Source organism: Bombyx mori, chromosome 2 (assembly GCF_030269925.1).
Source record: "Bombyx mori chromosome 2, ASM3026992v2".
In the NCBI taxonomy this organism is placed as follows: Eukaryota; Metazoa; Arthropoda; class Insecta; order Lepidoptera; family Bombycidae; genus Bombyx; species Bombyx mori.
The window spans coordinates 1118498-1139578 of record NC_085108.1 but is presented as its reverse complement, the minus strand read 5'-3'; the positions used below and the strand labels follow the sequence as shown (position 1 = coordinate 1139578).

Sequence of the window (21081 nt, the reverse complement as noted above, 5' to 3'; positions counted from 1 at the left end):
TCTCACTTTTTACAGTACAACGGCTGTCCCGCCCTTCAAACCGAAACGCATTACTGCTTCACGGCAGAAATAGGCAGTGGTTCACGTGTTGTATTAACGTGAATGCCATCCACTTTGAATTATAAGGGCGAAGTCTAAACTTAACTGTTAACCTCAATTTCCAAACGATACGCTTAAATGCTCAGCAATGAAACAGGGATGATGTCAGTAGTTACCCGTGCGATGATATCCTCTATAAGCAGTAATTACACAGAAAGAGTACATATAAAAAATAAAAAAATAGTACCCGCCCGCGTGATTCGAACACCGGCCCAACCGCATCGCTAGATACGAATGCACCGGGCGTCTTATCCTTTAGGCCGCGACGACTTGCATACATTAGCAAAAGGTATGATGCGTGTTTTTTTTTTGTTCATTAATAACCACATTTAGAGTTTTATCAAAACCTTTTTGAAAACCGTAAAGAATTTGTAACGTCAGAAAAAAACGTAAAAAAGTATATACGAAAATAAACCACAATAATCTATATTATATATATATATATATATATAAATAAATTGCTGTTCGTTAGTCTCGCTAAAACTCGAGAACGGCTGGACCGATATGGCTAATTTTGGTCTTGAATTATTTGTGAAAGTCCAGAGAAGGTTTAAAAGGTAGATAAATATGAAAATTCCTTTTGTTTGTTTTAAGTTTATTTTATACAAAAGTTTAGGTCTTTTGTTTATCGATTGAGGCACTACAAAGTCTGCCGGGTCAGCTAGTAATAAATAATAGTTTAAATTATGTAGGTGCCCGATACATTTTCTTTTGGTCCCTGCTCGGAATCACATATTTAGATCTATCTTTCTTAGTTTACGATAGGCCTGAAGAGTACGTGTGTGAAGACTTTTAACAGTTATAAAAGACATAGCGTTCTCCAGCAACGCGACTGTGGGGGTGCTTTTAGGTACCTCAAGCACCGGTCATCGTCCTTGTCGAACCCGTCGCCTGCGACGAAGGGTTCAGCGAGAAAATTAACCCACAGACACAGCCCACTGAGTTTCTCGCCGGATCTTCTCAGTGGGTCGCGTTTCCGATCCGGTGGTAGATTCTGCGAAGCACGGCTCTTGCTAGGGTTCGTGTTAGCAACAACGTCAGGTTTGAGCCCCGTCAGCTCACCTACTAATTCGGTGAATCTAGGATAACGAGGTTACTAGAATAAGTAGGATTGTCGGTAATGAGAGCTAACGAGCTGTACAGTGACGTCATTGTTTATTAGTAACAATAAGAATTTACTAGCCCCGAACGATGCCAGCCCCTATTGAGAAATGAGGCTGTGATCTCAACCCGATAAAATGGGCAGGGTGCTCGAAGTTTTTATTCATTAAATCTATGTATAAAAATGTAATGTACATTGTGTTAATGTAAATCAAACCCGCAAAATTATAAATTGCGTAATTACTGGTGGTAGGACCTCTTGTGAGTCCGCGCGGGTAGGTACCACCACCCTGCCTATTTTCAGCCGTGAAGCAGTAATAATGCGTTTCGGTTTGAAGGGTGGGGCAGCCGTTGTAACTATACTGAGACCTTAGAACTTATATCTCAAGGTGGGTGGCGCATCTACGTTGTAGATGTCTATGGGCTCAAGTAACCACTTAACACCAGGTGGGCTGTGAGTTCGTCTACCCATCTAAGCAATAAAAAAAAATAAAAAAAACTCAAATTTGTATGGAACAGCGCCCCTAGCGGCAAACGTAGGCAAACGTTCCAACTCCATACAAATTTGAGTTAACTTTTACGCTAACGAGAGCGTGGATACAGTCGCCTACCTTGAGACATTGAGGTCGGATTAGCTGCACGACTCCACAACCGGTAGTTGTGTTCAACGCTTTGGTCCTCAAAACGTGTCGTGCCGTCAGTAACTAAGATTAAATTAACTTTTTCCGTCAATCGGAAAACTAGTCCTAAGCTCAAACGAAATAAGGAGCTTAATTTTTTTAATTTTTTTATTGCTTAGATGAGTGGACGAGCTCACAGCCCACCTGGTGTAAAGTGGTTACTGGAGCCCATGGATATCTACAACGTAAATGCGCCACCCACCTTGAGATATAAGTTCTAAGGTCTCAATTATAGTAACAACGGCTGCCCCGCCCTTCAAACCGAAACGCATTACTGCTTCACGGCAGAAATAGGCAGGGTGGTGGTACCTACCCGTGCGGACTCACAAGAGGTCCTACCACCAGTAAAAATACTGAATAGCAATAAATTGATTTCTCAATTAATCACCTCGAACTGAATATAATATTAATATATCGATAAGGCAGTGTCAATAAAAAATACATTATCGGTTCATTAAAAGCGCTAAACTCTTTATCTTCTTTTTTTAATAATATTAGTCGCGTGCGTGAGGATATTAAAATCGAATTGCGCTACGTATCGATGCTCAGATATGCTTAGATTGGGTCGATGTTTATAGTTAATTCACGCAAAAACTATTTGTCGGATTCCGTTTTTTAATAGTGGTAGGACGTCTTGTAAGCCCGCACGGGTAAGTACCACCGCCCCGCCTATTTCTGCCGTGAAGCAATAATGCGTTTCGGTTTGAAGGGAGGGGCAACCGTTGTAATTATACTGAGACCTTAGAACTCATGTCTCGAAGTAGGTGGCGGCATTTACGTTGTAGATGTCTATGGGCTCCGGTAACCAGTTACACCAGGCGGGCTGTGGGCTCGTCAATCCATATATGCTATAAATAAAGAATACTCCAAAATATATAAAGTTATACTTTAATATAGCACATAGGCTGTAATGGAATGCGATCATGTACGACATATTATGGCATATTAGTAAGAAATCAATGTTTTTCATATGATTGACCCTAGTCGCATCGGATAATAGAATGGAAAGCAGTCGACGTCGCCCAAAACACGTCATTTCGGATCCTCCCGATCCACTAACGGTGCTTTTAGGTACCACAAGCACCGGTCATCGTTCTCGTCGAACCCGTCGCTCGCGACGAAGGGCTCGACGAGTAAATTAACCCACAGACACAGCCCACTGAGTTTCTCGCCGGATCTTCTCAGTGAGTCGCATTTCCGATCCGGCAGTAGATTCTGCGAAGCACGGCTCTTGCTAGGGTTCGTGTTAGCAACAGGTCGTCAGGTTTGAGCCCCGTGAGCTCACCTTCTAGTTAAAGTTGTGCTGAAATAGCCTCTTAAGGCTATCAGCTTAGGTTGGAAAAAAAAAGAGACGGATGTAACCGAATTTTACTAGTTACTAATAGCTGTGGTATTGAGTGGAGACCGCGGATTCACAAAGACAGTGTAGAGCGCTCTTAGGCTCCATGGAGTGACGATCGATGCAGGGTAGATGGCATAATCTGGATGAGAGAAGCTGAGGATCGTGCTTAGTGGCGTGCAGAAGAGGCCTTTGTCCAACAGTGGACTGCGATAGGCTGATGATGATGATGAGCTACTGTTCAATAGCTTAAAAGGAATTAATAGTGTAAAAGAATCTGGTGTTAGAGCATGTTGTGAACCCGTTTAGCTTGGTAATGTCTTGCCTATTTTTATCACGAAGCAATGATGCGTTCCTAATTGCAGTGGGAGCCGTTGTGTTATATAGGGGTTTGGACCGAATATGTCAAAGTGGACAGCGGCATTCAGGTAGTGATCTCATAGGCTCTTGTAGCACCGGATAGCCGTTTTTTTTACCTACTATGCTAGTAGCCTTGAATTATCTAGCTCCACCAAACGTTTTGGCGAGCTCACGGACTCAACCTCAGAGAGAATTTGCTAACACTAGCCCTATCAAGAGCAGTGCTTCGCAGAATCTACCACCGGATCGGAATCTCGACCCACTGAGAAAATCCGGCGAGAAACTCGGTGGGTTGTGCCTGTGGGTTAATTTACTCGGTAAGCCGGGCTCGGTGAGGACGGTGACCGGTGCTTGAGGTACCTAAAAGCACTTACTAACTAACTAATAACTCCTCCACCTTGCGTCAGTTTCCTCATTACTGAGGGTCGTGGTCATGGCCTTGAAACAGTTTGTTTTTTATAGTGCACCGCCATCTGTTCCTATCTGCAGCTGAGTGCAGAGCATCGTGCACTGTGGTATCCAGGGTTGCACGAATCTGGTCCGTCCAACGGGTCGGGTTCCTGCCTCTTGGTCGCTTGCCCTCGACCTTTCCAGTGACCACCAATTTCTCCAAGTTGTCACTGTCTTTCCTAACTAATAACTAACTAACACTAACCGAGCGGTTACGCTGGCATAGCCCCTCTAAAATAGATGTGTGAAGGATATCCTATTGAACAATGGCTAGTTATCAATATATTGTATGTGTTCGTTGTATTATTGTTGTCTACTCATATGGATACCGTTTTTTTTGTTTTTTTTTTATTCTGGATCTCGTAATTTTATTTTTATTTGCAATTTTTAATTCTTATTTGTAATTTGTAATTTTGTTTTCAATGGCCAAAACTATGTACCTATATCAATACGGGTTTGCTGAGTGCACATACCACTTAGATTGCAATCCAGATTAGATCTAGGTACTACTTATACGATTTAGTTAATTTGTAATTTACTGTAATGATTGTGTGGCGGGTAGCCATCATGCAACGCAAGATAATTGACAGATGCCTGAATCTCGCTTACGACAATTTCAAGATAAGCTCGCATATATACAAGTTCCGAACAACAACATTCGGACCACTCCCCGAATCCTGATCATGCAGGAGCCAGTCACCGTCGACGCCCTAGACACGTCCTTACGGATCCATCAGATCCAATAACCTTTGCATTAGACGTCTTCAGCGCTAACACTAGGAGTAGGCTTAGGAACCCCGGTAACCGTACTCGTCGAAATCGACAAAGAGGTCGACGTGCAACCTAACCCATGCATCAGCCCGCTGAGTTTCTCGCCGGATCTTCTCAGCGGGTCGCGATTCCGATCCGGTAGTAGATTCATTCGCGAATCAATTGCTCTTGAGTTGTTAGGTCTCCTTCGGAGGCCCTCGGACAGTTGTTAGCAAATCCCACCCCTCCTGGCTGAGCCTTTTCTCGCCCACACGTCCTGGTGAAACTGGAAAGGCCTCCGGGCCACCAGTAATCTATCAATCATAAAAAATAAAAAGCATACGGACCGTCGGTCTACCGAGCAATATCACCCTCTCGGTGGAAGATCTTCCCTTTGTCGTAAGCCCCAAAATTGTAATTTGTTTTGTGCATCGATAAATTAAAAAAAACAACCTCTAAATACTAACAGCTTAGGTAGGAAAGAAACAAAAAGTCTCACCTTTTTTACTATTTTTTTTATTTTTTTTATGCTTAGATGGATGGACGAGCTCACAGCCCACCTGATGTTAAGTGGTTACTGGAGCCCATAGACATCTACAACGTAAATGCGCCACCCACCTTAAGATATAAGTTCTAATGTCTCAATATAGTTACGACGGCTACCCCACCCTTCGAACCGAAACGCATTACTGCTTCACGGCAGAAATAGGCGGGGTGGTGGTACCTACCCGTGCGGACTCCCAAGAGGTCCTACCACCAGTGATACTAATTCAATAATTAATAGAGTTTTCAAATTGTGACATGATGCGGTCTGATAACTGTTTCGAAATGTGTAATTATCATTAAAATGGATTAATTATAATATATTTTTAGAAACTCATTAAATAATACTAAGCGATTTTATTATGGCCACAAGGAAGTCTATGATATACGAACGATATAAGGTATTTAGTGTATACCAGAGGTCCCACAGTAGTCGAAATTCTACTATAATTAATTGGAATTGTAAGTTTGTACACTATTATGATTGTATTTTATAATCACAAATTTCGCCAAGACTACACTATAAAAAAATATTAAGACAAACAATATTTAATCTCAATTTGACCACAGACGTCAAGAACAAAAGTTTGACAATAAATAGTATGCATGCGTGTGTGCGTCAAATACATGGTATATGTAGTGTGTGTAATGTTTTCTTTATTGATTTAATGTATCTTTTATGCATTATTTAAAAAAAATATTAGCATTGTGCGCTTCTTCTCTATATTCTCTATAAGTGTGTAAAATTTCATACTCCTCCGTCCGCGCAATTTTCGTAAAAAGGGATACAACGTTTTTGCTTCACGTATTAATATATAGATGCTGTCAGAATTCTTAGCTTTTGCGGTCAAAACGCGTTTAGCTTAATTTAGTTAAGTCGTGGCCTAAAGGATAAGACGTCCGATGCATTCGTGTGTAGCGATGCAACGGTGTTCGAATCCCGCACGCGGGTACCAATTTTTCCATCGATACATATCAATGAATTTTTCTAATGAAATAAGTACTTAAGAAATGTTCACGATTGACTTCCACGGTGAAGGAATAACATCGTGTAATAAAATCAAACCCGCAAAATTATAATTTGCGTAATTACTGGTGGTAGGATGTCTTGTGAGTCCGCAGGGATAGGCATCAACACTCTGCCTATTTCTGCCGTGAAGCAGTAATGCGCTTCGGTTTGAAGGGTGGGGCAGCCGTTGTAACTAAACTTGAGACTATAACTTATATCTCAAGGTGGGTGGCGCATTTACGTTGTAGATGTCTATGGGCTCCAGTAACCAGTCAACATCAGGTGGGCTGTGAGCACGTCCATACATCCAAAAAAAAAAAAAAGAAAACATAAAAAAAATTCGGTTATTTCCACATACGAGTATTGTGTGTTCATAGAGCGTAATGTAATTTTCTAAATAATTTTAAACAAAAATCTCGTTATCGTGTTGTAGAAGTACCGTGTTATATTTAAGAGGGTTTTAGGAAATTTTCTTTTCGTGTTATAGTGGAAACGTGTTGTAAAATACCGCGTTATTAAAGACATACCTGTATCTGAATCATTAGTAGATAACAAAAACTCCTCCTTCCGCAGGAATGTAAGGATGTCTTCGCAGATCCTCACGACGATGTACCGACGGCAGTCGAGCGAGGACGATAAGCCCTTGGAAATAGACCAGGACTCCAACCCGGCCAGCAGATCAAACTCCCCGAAAAACATGAGCTACTACGAAGAGAAGACAGTCCTCAATCAGACCAAGAAGTCTTTTTGCATAGACGCCTTACTCTCCCGCCAGTTGGAACCTAAATCCCCAAGCGCCGATCCAGGGTTCCCGAAAAACTACATCAACCGTTACCAGGCAAATTACGATGCCCAAATCGAACAGAACACGATAAATAAGTACGATAATTCCAGTCCAAGGTCTGGACAGAGCAGCCCCAGGAGCGTCAGTCCAGGGTCTGATGAGGGAAACCGATCGGAGACGTACAGCCCCCCGATATCTCCCGGCGTCGAAGGCAGCAGTGAAGACTATGAGAGCTATAGACCAGGTAAGCGCTTTACAACCAATTCAGCTATTAATGTAAATGAACCATTTAGAGGGAGATTATATAACTTCCAAGTCAGTCTAACCTATACTAACTAGACGATGACCGAGCTTTGTTCGGTTTTTTTTTATAACGCCATCTTGTTGTGTCTTTAAAGCGGTTAGTTGCCCTCAATTAAGAAAAATAGTACTATTATTCGCCAATAGATGTCGGGAAGAGTTGATTATTGAAAACACGAATAAAACAACATTTTCTGAAAACAAATCGTAGCTAGATCGATTTATCGCCCCCGAAATCCCCTGCACACTAAATTTTATGAAAATCGTTGGAGCCGTTTCCGAGATTCAGATTATCTGCATATATATTAATATACAAGAATTGCTCGTTTAAAGGTATAAGATATATAAATCTACAGTGGTTTTTACGGATGTTCCGTTATAACTACTGAACCATGCATCCGATTGACTTGAAACTTGGTATCCATGTAGAAAATACATGTACTTAATGGATATAGGCTAATATTTATATGAGTGTTAGACTCCCTACACCAGTTGCGGGGGCGTTAATGCTGAGAATCTTTGTGGGGGTGAGAAATAATAATGTTAATTCTAAATGCCCATCGAAGCGGACGGGTACAGCTAGTCAATCTTAAATTTATAAAGCTCGTGTTAAACAATCTAGTGGATCTATAGAATCTGGATGTATTGATTGAGATCTAAGCTAAACTGGTCAATGTGTTAAGTGAAGTTTTTTTTTTTTTTTGGTATCATTCACATATTTGAGAAATAATCTGGGCGGATATAAACCAAAAATTCTGCTGATATCTTTGCTACGATTGAATATAGATTACTTTGTTTGTCACTGATGCATGTAGATACGAACCCACGACCATTCAGCGTCGGAGATAAGCAGGAAGACGTTGATATGTTCGACTGTAACGTATTGACGGCTTGTCTTGAGGTTAAGACATCATCTTGGAACCTCTTACCTTACTAGGTGAGGGTGGGGTCTAGGTGGTAGGACCTCTTGCGAGTCCGCGTGGATAGGCACCACCACCCTGCCTATTTCTGCCGTGAAGCAGTAGTGCGTTGGGTTTGAAGGGCGGGGCAGCCGTTGTAACTGTACTGAGACCTTAGAACTTATATCTCAAGGTGGGTGGCGCATTTACGTTATAGATGTCTATGGGCTCCAGTAACCACTTAACACCAGGTAGGCTGTGAGCTCGTCCATCCATCTAAGCAATAAAAAAAGTAGTAAGTTTCTCCGTCGACTTTACTTAACGGCAACTAATCTTACAGGAATAATCCCAAAGCCGGGACTAATACCACAGAATCCGGCGCTGATGGCGGCACAATCTGCAGCCCTTTTCAACTACCCACAGCTCCAGCCCGGGGGTCTACCTCCCGGGGCGCCGATGCCCTCCGCCTTCCACCACCCTGGGGACAGAGTCCTGCACCACATGCAACTCGAGTGGCTCGCAAGAACTGGAATGTTTTATCACAGGATACCGGAATTAGGAGGTCAGTGGGCTTATAGGTACACGACAAAGGCAAAATCTTCCATTGAGCGGGTGATATTGCTCGGTAGACCGACGGTCCGAATGTTGATGTTCGGAACTTGTATATATGCAAGCTTATCTTGAAAATGTCGTAAGCGAGATTCAGGCATCTGTCAAACATCTTGCGTTGTATGATGGCTACCCGCCACAGGCTGTATAAGAATGTCGTGCAGTGTTAATTAGGCTCATGCGGGTGCCTTTTTTTTATTGTCCTTGTAGGCAGACGAGCATACGGTCCACCTGATGGTGAGTGGTTACCGTCGCCCGTGGACTTCAGCAATGCCAGGGGCAGAGCCAAGCCGCTGCCTACCGCAGCTATAAGGATTTTTGACCGTAACAAACATTGCGGAATCCGCGTGGTCGGAATTAGCAGAGTACGCCCGATTATCGCGAGCTGTATGTGTGAAAATAATTTAGAGACTTCTTTAACGCGTTTTTGTTAGCTCTTCCATTATCTATTTATCTATAGGTACTAGTGGTCCCGCAGTAGTCGAAATTCGACTATAATTAATTGAAATTATAAGTTTTTACACTATTATGATTCTATTGTCAAAGACTTATTTTATTATACCTCAATAATCACAGATTTCGCCAAGACTAAACTTTAGACAAATATTAATATAGACAAACATTATTTAATCTATTCTCAATTTGACCATAGACTATAATGCAATAAGAAAAGTTTGACAGTATACAAATAGTATGCGTTATTTTGTATAATGTTTTTTTTATTGATTTAATGTATTTTTTATGCATAATTTAACAAAATATTAACATTCTGCACTCCTTCTCTATATTCTCTATAAGTGTGGAAAATTTCATACTCCTCCGTCCGCGCAATTTTCGTAAAAAGGGATACAAAGTTTTTGCTTCACATATTTAAGATATATATACATACCGAACTAAGAGTGTTAATTTTTTTTATATTGATTACTGTGAATAATTTATTTTTTTATTGCTTAGACGGGTGGACGAGCTTACAGCCCACCTGGTGCCAAGTGGTTACTGGAGCCCATAGACAACGTAAATGCGCCACCCACCTTGAGATCTAAGTTCTAAGATCTCAATTATACCTAATTACAACAGCTGCCCAACCCTTCAAACCGAAACGCATTACTGCTACACGGCAGAAATAGGCAGGGTGGTGGTACCTACCCGTGCGGACTCACATGAGGTTCTACCGCCAGTAAAATGATATTACGACTGCTACGCTAAATGGTCACGATTTTTTTGTTTATCTATCAACCCACCGATAGTTTGACTGCTCCGAAACAGAGCTTATGTATGAAGCGATTTTGTTTCCCTCTACCGATGTTTGTCGCCTGATGCACCCCTCGTGCAAACCAACCCTTCACGAGTCCGCGGCGTTATTAACACTGTCCATGAATATCGAGAGAAAATTGTCGTGGTCGAAATTTTCACGCGAAAATCTTGGTCAATGACAACGATAATGTCTATCGAAATTTATAACTATTTTCTCCTATTTAAATTGGATTTGTTTATGAATTAATGGCGTTCCTTAAACTAAGCCCCGTGCGAGTGAGATATTGTCTCGTGTCTTCGCACGGGTAGGTACCACCACCCTGCCTATTTCTGTCGTGAAGCAGTAATGCGTTTCGGTTTGAAGGGTGTGGCAGCCGTTGTAACTATACTGGGGGCAGCCGTTGTACTGTAAAACGGTGACCTCAAAACTCATGTCTCAAGGTAGGTAGCAGCATTTACGTTGTAGGTGTCTATGGGCTCCGTTAACCACTTAACACCGGGTGGGCCGTGAGCTCGTCCACTGAATTAGCCGACAATATTATTTTCTATTAGACAAACAGCAGATATAAGTATTATCCTGTCTGACATTTCAATCTAATTCTCTGCCACAAACGTTCTATGCCCGACATTTAGAACACACAAAAAACACGCACACGATAAGATTAAATTTGATGTATTATTTAACTTGTTGTTGTTTTTCTTATAAACAGCGTAGCCTTTAGATTTTCAGTGAATCGGTTAAGTAAGTTCTTTAAAGATCTAATCTACGCGGCCAGACTAGCGATAAGTTAGCTTTGGAACATGCGTAATTGTCGTAAAGTCTCTCAGACACAGTCCACTGAGTTTCTCGCCGGATCTTCTCAGTGGGTCGCGTTTCCGATCCGGTGGTAGATTCTGCGAAGCACGACTCTTGCTAGGGTTCGTGTTAGCATCGTTAGTTAAGGTTCCGCTGGAATAGCCTCTCCAGACTACCAAGTTAGGTAGGAGAAAAAAAAAAAAAAAGTCGTAAAGTATGGTGGTCACACGTCCTTACGGATCCATCAGATCCAATAAACCTTTGCATTAGACGCCTTCAGCTCTAACACTAGGAGCAGGCTTACGGACCCCGTAACCGTACTCGTCGAACTCCACAAAGAGTTCGCCGTGCAACCTAACCCATGATTCAGCTCGCTGAGTTTCTCGTCGGATCTTCTCAGCGGGTCGCGATTCCGATCCGGTAGTAGATTCATTCGAGAAGCAGCTGCTCTTGAGCTGTTGCAAATCCCACCCCTCCTGGCTGAGCCTATGCTCGCCCATCTTTCCTGGTGAAACTGGAAAGGCCTCCGGGCTAACAGTAATCCTTCAATCATAAAAAAAAGTATGGAGGACTGAAGTACTTTTTGGAACGAAGTTCCTTCGGACGATGCGAAGTGGTACCCTAACCGGGAAAAAACGTCCGTAACGTAAGATATTTATTAGTAATGCACACAGTGTTCGAATTAACTTTGTAATAACGTACAAATTAGTAATGCGCACAGTGTACGACTTAAATTTGTAATAACGTACAAAAAAATAACATATTTTTTTATCATTCATTGACCACGATCTCAGAGCGTTCGTTTGCGCAATACACTAACTCTTATGCAAACAACCGTGAATGAAGTGTACCACAATAAGTTCGCACGTTACCGCATGACCGTGGGTTGATGCGAAACCTCCAGTTTTATTTTCTTTATACCTCGAAGAGAACTTAAAGTTAATATTTTTATAATAGGGAACTTCGTTCCTATCCGGTGTCCCACGACACCACACATCTTTTCACCTACCCTACCTAGTCCCTGGTAGCGTAAGAAGCTATTGTAGCTAAAACCGGTAGGTGAACTCCCGGATTCAACTTGAGAGAGTTTGCCAACACTAGTCCTAGCAAGAGCAGTGCTTCGCTGAATCTACCACCGGATCGGAATCGCGACCCACTGAGCAGATCCGGCGAGAAACTCAGCCGGTGGCCTAAAGGATAAGACGTCCGGTGCATTCGTATGTAGCGATGCACCGGTGTTCGAATCCCGCAGGCGGGTACCAATTTTTCTAATGAAATACACGTACTTATTGACTTCCACGGTGAAGGAATAACATCGTGTAATAAAAATCAAACCCGCAAAATTATAATTTGCGTAATCACTGGTGGTAGGACCTCTTGGGAGTCCGCACGGGTAGGTACCACCACCCCGCCTATTTCTGCCGTGAAGCAGTAATGCGTTTCGGTTTGAAGGGCGGGGCAGCCGTTGTAACTTACTGATGTCTATGGGCTCCAGTAACCACTTAGCACCAGGTAGGCTGTGAGCTCGTTCACACATCTAAGCAATTAACAAAAAAATACAGTATTTTCACTTAGCAAAGTAACACTTAAACTTTGTCAATACATAAATATATATTCTAACAAATCGTTCCTAATTACATTAAACTTATTTTTGTCCCTTTCCCTCACCCCACCATAATATTTAATACTAACTAATGACGCAGCATCCCAATAAAAAACAACATTGTACCGAATTGGATAACCTTATGGCGCTTTTGGTCATTCTTACGTTACCAGGGGTACGTGTTTTGAAGTGAAAGATTTTTGTATATTTTGCATATATTTTTTAGCTAAGCGAAAATAAACCTTGACACGTGCTACGGAAGTCTGTTAATTGTAATGTAAAACGGCTGTTACACTTTTCAAGACTGTAAGGACTCACTTAAGATCCCTTAATTACTATAACTATAATTAGTAGCCGGAATTCGAATATAATTAATTGAAATTATGAGTGTATTAGTTTGAACATTATTAAGGTTCTATTGTCAAAGGTTATTGTAGGTACTTCTATACCCACAAATTACGCCAAGGCTACACTATAGACAAAAGGTTCATGTTCACACTATAGGGAAAAAAAAACATGAGAGGACGGGGGTAGGTGAGCTCACGGGCTTTTAGCGGTAGGCAGTGGCTTGGCTTAGCCTCTGAAAAATACCTGAAGGAATTTGCTAACACTGGACCTAGCAAGAGCAGTGCTTCACTGAATCTACCACCGGATCAGAAACGCGACCCATTGAGAAGATCCGGCGAGAAACTCATTTGGCTCCATGGTTTAGCTCAGTCCACGAAGATTGTGAACGAATTTTTTAATAATTCCACACTTAAACATATAGGTAAGACACACACACAGATCCATTTTTATTGTTCAAATGTTGGACATTAAAAAGGGCATATTGACGACTTTATATAATAATAATAATAATGTTTTTATTTCAAGTAACCATGACTCATATAAATTGTTAATAAGACTTAGACCTATGTTAGTAGTTATATTTACATCACAATGAATTACTGTGGTAACATCCCATGGGAGATGGCACCACAGCGACCCATGTATATACAGTCCAGCCTGCTTGCGATCATGCTCAGGATACTGTGATGATAACCGATATTTACAAAGGCGGTTTACATAAATCATTTTTAATTTTGGTACTGTCCTTTTATTTGACTCGTCCCGTATTTATATATTTATGTAACTTCAAGAAGCCATATTAACTTAAAAATTTACGCAGGCGTCAACGACCGCTGCCAAAACAATAATTTTATTATTTGGCCCAATTATCTGAGGTGTATTTTGAAAATGTAATTTATTTTATTTCAGCTTACTCTTCACTTGCTTAATCTTAGTTTATAAATTAAAAATATTTGTCTATCTCAATCTCATTAGCTTGTTTTTCTGACGGTACCGAGCGCTAGTATTCTTTCAAGCTAAAGTTTAACAAACTACGGTAATGATCACATCCGTCTGGGCGGAAAACTCAATTTGCAAACTCCCGAAATCCTTCATAATTAAGATCGTAATTAAATGTGTAATTACAAATTAAATCACACGGCACTCATTAGGGCTTAATTGAAAAAATACACTCGCAGCTTAAATTTGATTATGAAAGTTTAGTGAAGTCGTGTGCCAATTTATTTTAGGCCGCTATTTTTCTCTACCTAATCGTTGATAGTCTAACGGGCTATTCCAAATGCGCCCCAACGGGTAGTTGGGCTAATCGGGCCCAAACTGAGAGGACTTGCCAACACTAGCCCTAGCTAGAGCAGTACTAGGCTGAATCTACTACCAAATCGGAAAGGCAACCCATTGAGAAGATCCAGAAACTCAGTGGGTTGTGTCCGAGTGCTAGGTTGAACGTCCCATTCGACTAGAACGGTGACCGGTGCTTGGAGCGCCTAAGAGGACAGAGAGTGAATTAGGAAGGTCCTATAGGATGGGTGGTACACGTCTCGAGCTGTGCCATTGGACCCACGTTCGAATGCCGATGATGCCAGACAATGAAATGCGTAGTTGGCATGAATATACTAATTAATGCCGGTGTCTAATACAAGGAATTTAAAAATCAAGCCTGGAAACCTTTCTAATTTAGCGCCCTGGTGTTGAGGCGTTGTGCCAGTCTACCACCACGCTATATAATTCTGGGGTAAAGCAGTGGTCGGTTATAATTCGAAAGACGAGGGTAGTTATTATAAGGAACAATCTTTTTTTTATAATTGAGGGCTTACTGGTGGCTCAGAAGCCTTTCCAGTTTCACAAGGGCAGGTGGGCGAGCAAAGGCTCAGCCAGGAGGGGTGTGCTTTGCTAACAGCTACCCGAGCGCCTCCAAGCGAGACCTAACAGCTCAAGAGTAGCTGCTTCGCGAATGAATCTACTACCGGATCGGAATCGCGACCCGCTGAGAAGATCCGGCGAGAAACTCAGCTGGCTGATGTTTAGGTTAGGTTGCACGTCGAACTCTTTGCCGAGTTCGACGAGTACGCTTACCGGGGCCTCTACTCCTACTGTTGGAGGGGAAGGCGTCTAATACAATGGTTATTGGATCTGATGGATCCGTAAGGACGCGATGGAACAATCTATTACCTCGGGTCTCGAGCTGGAAAACGGCATTCTTGTAATAATTTCAAAGGGCTTTGACGACCATTTAACATTACAACTTTTCTTTTTTTAAATATTCAAATTCTTAAGCTAAATAAGAGAGTTTCAAACAAAAAAAAACGTTCATCAAGATTAGTGCCACTCCCCACCGATAGAGGCGCCACATCCCTCGGGAGCTTTAAGCCAATTATCAGGGAGCAATTTGTACGCACAAACAAAGGGACTGCCGGGCCCTTAACAAATTAGATCCACGTGCGGCTGAATAGGGTTGGGAACCATTCTATTTGTATCGATATAAAATAATAAAACGAACGAAAATAAACAAAACGATATAGATATTTAGAACAATCATCTCTGAGACTTTTTGGCGGGAACGCGAGGAGTGAAGTTGTGTGATTTATTTTATTTTGTCTATTTAGTCTTTCTTCAGGTTTAAATGTGTAATAACGGTGGTTTATTAACTGTTTAGTATCTGTGAAAGTGCACTAATGTCGGAAAATAAAACAAAGTCGCTGGACGTAGCTTCTCGGGATTCTCCAAAAAGTCCACTGAAAAAGTTTCAGTAAATGACCACCATTTTACCGAGATTATATATTTTCGGACGAGCTCACGGCCCACCTGGTGTTAAGTGGTTACCGGTTATTTCATCCCATATCATTTCATCTCATCTCATCTCATTTCATTCCATTTCACTTCATATTATCATTTTTCATATAAATATTATATATGTTAAAGATATATAAATATGTCGTGGTTAACGACTTTTAGTAATATTAAGACGTTGTTTTGACTATTATTTTAAATGATGAAATGTTGTTTTGATAAATATCACAAAATGTAGGGTAAACTCCGTAACGCCACAGTATAAAATGACGGTACGTGGACAGAGTCGTGGTACGTCATGGTTAGGAATGACAGACTCTCCACCCGTAAGGGCGGGACTGTCATTTACTATAGGAGGGCCCTGCACTGCGTCCCTCTCGATACTCCCTCGCTCTTACATATCGAGGCGTCAGTGTGCCGCATCGCGCTGACGGGACACCAGCCGATCGTCATCGCATCCGTTTATCTCCCCCCTGACAAACCCCTCCTGAGCAGTGACCTCGAGACACTGCTCGGTATGGGGGACGCGGTCATCCTGGCAGGCGATTTAAATTGCCACCACACTAGGTGGAACTGCCATCGCACAAATGTGAACGGTAGGCGTCTCGACGCGTTCATAGACGACCTCACATTCGAAATATTCAACCCCCCGACCCCCACGTACTATCCGTACAACGCCGCGCGTCGTCCGAGCACAATAGATCTGGCACTGCTGAGGAACGTAACTCTGCGCTTACGCTCCATCGAGGCAATGTCAGAACTCGACTCAGACCACCGACCTGTCGTCATGCAGCTCGGTCGCCCACTCAACCGCGAACCAGATACGAGGACCATGGTGGATTGGAAGAAGCTGGGCACGTGCTTAGCTGACACCGCTCCACCAATCCTCCCTTGCGGCCCGGATTCAACTCCATCCCCCGAGGATACCGTCGAATCCATAAACATCTTCACTGATCACGTCTCGACGGCGATCATAAGATCCTCGAAACAAGTCGATGTGGAGGACTGCTTCCACCGCATCAGACTTTCCCCCGATCTTAGGGACCTCGTTAGAATCAGAAACGCGGCAACCCGGGCCTACGATCGATATCCCACAGATTCAAACCGGACTCGGATGCGTCGCTTACAGCGGGAGGTCAAATCCCGCTTAAGCGACGCCCGAAACGAAAACTGGGATAGTTATTTAGAAGAACTCGCGCCCACTCACCAAGCATACTGGCGACTAGCTAGGACCCTCAAGTCCGAAACTATAGCCACTATGCCGCCTCTCGTACGCCCCTCAGGCCAATCACCGGCTTACGATGACGATGACAAGGCAGAGTTGCTGGCCGATGCACTGCAAGAGCAGTGCACCACCAGCACTCAACACGCGGACCCCGAACACACCGAGTTCGTCGACAGGGAGGTCGAGCGCAGAGCTTCCCTGCCGCCCTCGGACGCGTTACCCCCCATTACCACTTCCGAGGTCAAGGAGGCGATCGGTAGCCTGCAACCACGGAAAGCTCCCGGCTCCGACGGCATCCGCAACCGCGCGCTTAAACTGTTACCAGCCCAACTGATAACGATGTTGGCCACCATATTAAATGCTGCTATGACGAACTGCATCTTTCCCGCGGCGTGGAAAGAAGCGGACGTTATCGGCATACACAAGCCGGGCAAACCGAAGAACGAAACCGCGAGTTACCGCCCCATCAGTCTCCTCCCGGCGATAGGCAAACTATACGAACGGCTCCTTCGTAAACGCCTCTGGAACTTCGTATCCGCGAATAAAATTCTTATAGACGAGCAGTTTGGATTCCGCGCCAGACACTCGTGCGTCCATCAAGTGCACCGCCTCACGGAGCACATCTTACTAGGGCTGAACAGGCGGAAACCCATTCCGACAGGAGCCCTCTTCTTCGATATAGCGAAGGCGTTCGACAAAGTCTGGCACAACGGTTTGATATACAAACTGTATAACATGGGAGTGCCAGACAGACTCGTGCTCATCATACGAGACTACTTGTCGAACCGTTCGTTCCGATATCGAGTCGAGGGAACGCGTTCCCGGCCCCGTCACGTCACAGCCGGAGTCCCGCAAGGCTCCGCCCTCTCCCCGTTACTATTCAGTTTGTATATCAACGATATACCCCGGTCTCCGGAGACCCATCTGGCGCTCTTCGCCGATGACACCGCCATCTACTACTCGTGTAGGAAGAAGGCGTTGCTTCATCGACGACTTCAGACCGCAGCTACCACCATGGGACAGTGGTTCCGGAAGTGGCGCATCGACATTAATCCCACGAAAAGCACAGCGGTGCTCTTCAAAAGGGGTCGCCCTCCGAACACCACGCTGAGCATCCCTCTCCCGACTAGGCGCGTCAATAACCCCGCCCCCGCCGTTCGCCCAATCACGATGTTCGACCAGCCCATACCGTGGGCCCCGAAGGTCAAATATTTAGGCGTCACCCTCGACAGTAGGATGACATTCCGCCCCCACATCAAGACGGTACGCGACCGTGCCGCCTTCATTCTAGGACGTCTCTACCCGATGATATGTAGGCGAAGTAAAATGTCCCTTAGAAATAAGGTGACACTCTACAAAACTTGCATACGCCCCGTCATGACCTATGCAAGTGTAGTGTTCGCTCACGCGGCCCGCATACACTTAAAATCCTTTCAAATTATTCAATCCCGTTTTTGCAGGATAGCCGTCAGAGCCCCGTGGTTCGTCAGGAACGTCGACCTCCATGACGACCTGGACTTAGAGTCCATCAGTAAGTATCTTCAGTCGGCGTCCATGCGCCACTTCGATAAAGCGGCACGACACGAGAACCCTCTCATCGTGGCCGCCGGTAACTACATTCCCGATCCTGCGGACAGAATGGAAAGCAGTCGACGTCGCCCTAAACACGTCATCTCGGATCCTCCTGATCCACTAACGGTGCTTTTAGGTACTTCAAGCACCGGTCACCGTTCTCGTCGAACCCGTCGCTTGCGACGAAGGGCTCGACGAGTAAATTAACTCTCAGACACAGCCCACTGAGTTTCTCGCCGGATCTTCTCAGTGGGTCGCGTTTCCGATCCGGTGGTAGATTCTGCGAAGCACGACTCTTGCTAGGGTTCGTGTTAGCAACATCGTCAGGTTTGAGCCCCGTGAGCTCACCTACTAAAGTTAGGGTTACGCTGAAATAGCCGCTAGGGCTATCAGCTTAGGTAGGAAAAAAAAAAAAAAAAAAAAAAAGAGTCGTGGCATTCCGTGTCAGACAGGCATTCAGTCCGTATCGGACGGTCCGTCCGTCTCAGTCAGTGAGTCTCTGGCAGTCAGTCAGTTGGTCTGTCGGTATGTGGAACGAAACTGTCGGTTTACCCTGTCATTGTGAAAGTTGTGTGTGTTGAGTTTGAATAATTATTATTGAAAAGTTCTATTGACTAAACTGATTTCAATCGAATACGAGTGATGACGGAAACTACCGATTAGCCATCCCCGGTACGTGCCGACAAATATAAAAGATTAGGCTGTGTGGTATGACACCTTTACCAACGGGTAAAAAAAACCATGTGTATGTAGACCATGTACATAGCTGCGTTGTACATTAATTCTAAAAAAAAATATTCAGTCGCCTCTTGTCAGCAAAAACCATACAAATATTTTGACAAATCATTTTCGAGACATCCATTTAAAAGTGATTAAAATTTTTCGATTGCCAAGCGATTCCCGTCGTTCGGGCGTTGACATAGAACACGTTATAGAACAAACGTTTGCTGCATACGAATAAATATTTAAACTCTTCGATGTTAAGACGGCGAGGCTTCGCTTAAGACTTTTCCGGATTTATGTCGCATTGTAAGAGTTCCTAATAGAGCTCTGAAGATAGAAAAACTGTATCTAGTTTAAAAACTATGAGAATTTCCAAAATAAATATAATGTCTAGTTAATTTCCGGCATTTAAAACAAAACATCTGTATGCTCTTTGCATACATTTTTGTTTAGTTTGGCAGAAATAGGCAGGGTGCTGGTACCTACCCGTGCGGACTCACAAGACGTCCTACCACCAGTAATTACGCAAATTATAATAGTGCGGGTTTGATTTTTATTACACGATGTTATTCCTTCACCGTGGAAGTCAATCGTGAACATTTGTTAAATACGTATTTCATTAGAAAAATTGGTATCCGCCTGCGGGATTCGAGCTACGGTGTATCGCTCAACACGAATGCACCGGACGTCTTATCCTTTAGGCCACATCGGCATTAGAAGCGAAATATCAGTATTCTTTTTGCATACATTTTTATTCGACAATCCTTCCACAAACTGATTTGAAAAATTGTGTACTACATATTCGTATTCATGTGAATGTGTTTAGCATCTTATTAATTTTTCCCTACCTATTCACTGGTAGCCTAAGAGGCTATTCCAGCTACGTGAAACAGGGGTAGGTGAGCTCACGGGCTCAATCTGAGAAAATTTGCTAACACTAGCCCTAGCAAGAGCAGTGCTTCGCAGAATCTACCACCGAATCGGAAACGCGACCCACTGAGAAGATCCGGCGAGAAACTCAGTGGGCTGTGCTTACAGGCCAGCTAGCATGTCGACACTCTTTCTCTCTCTGTACGGCGTAATTAAAATATTTCAATTATATAACTCCAATCTATACTAATATATAAATCTACAGTGGTTCTTACGGATGTTCCGTTATAACTACTGAACCATGAATCCAATTGACTTGAAACTTGGTATCCATGTAGAAAATACATGTAGTTAATGGATAGGCTGATATTTATATGAGTGTTGGACTCCCTAATAATAATGACAATAAATAATAATGTTAATTTTAAATGCCCAGCGAAGCGGGCGAGTACGGCTAGTTAAATATAAATTTAAATGCAAGTAATGGACGAGGAGATCCGACAAGAAAGACTCGTATGTTCCTATTTAAATTGTATTAAGATTTTGTCCTGTAATTTTAGAATTATCCTTTATAATGCATAATTCAATTGAATTGAACTACATTGACGATGTCTCTTTTTATCTAGTTAAAAAGGGACTTATCTAATATATAAAATTCTCGTGTCACAATGTTCGTTCCCATACTCCTCCGAAGCCGCTTGACCGATTCTCATTAAATTTTTTATACATATTCAGTAAGCCTGAGAATCGGCTACTATCTATTTTTCATACCCCTAAGTGATTAGGGTTGTCCACCCCTAACATTTTTTATTTTTATTTGAACATTTTTTTTGTTATAATGTGGTTGAATGAGGTTTTGTTATTTTTATTATATATTCCCTCATCATTCACAGCACTACATACCTCTTTCACTCATTTCGCACATCCTTACACACTTACAATAAGTTAGTTTTTTTTTCTACACTAGAAATTCCCTAGAA

At 42.9% G+C, this 21081-nt stretch overlaps 1 protein-coding gene across 2 annotated transcripts in view; it reads left to right on the top strand.

The window, feature by feature from the left end:
* Positions 1-21081, top strand: part of LOC101745466 (homeobox protein Hox-B4) — a 46912-nt gene that overhangs the window by 2614 nt on the left and 23217 nt on the right. For both annotated transcript variants that reach the window (XR_009974986.1, XM_004924970.5), the window contains exons 2-3: positions 6905-7359; positions 8655-8876. Coding sequence is in view for 1 of the 2 variants with exons in the window: in XM_004924970.5 (XP_004925027.1) it covers positions 6915-7359; positions 8655-8876 (667 nt within the window). In the remaining variant the exon portion in view is untranslated. The remainder of the gene's footprint in view (positions 1-6904; positions 7360-8654; positions 8877-21081) is intronic.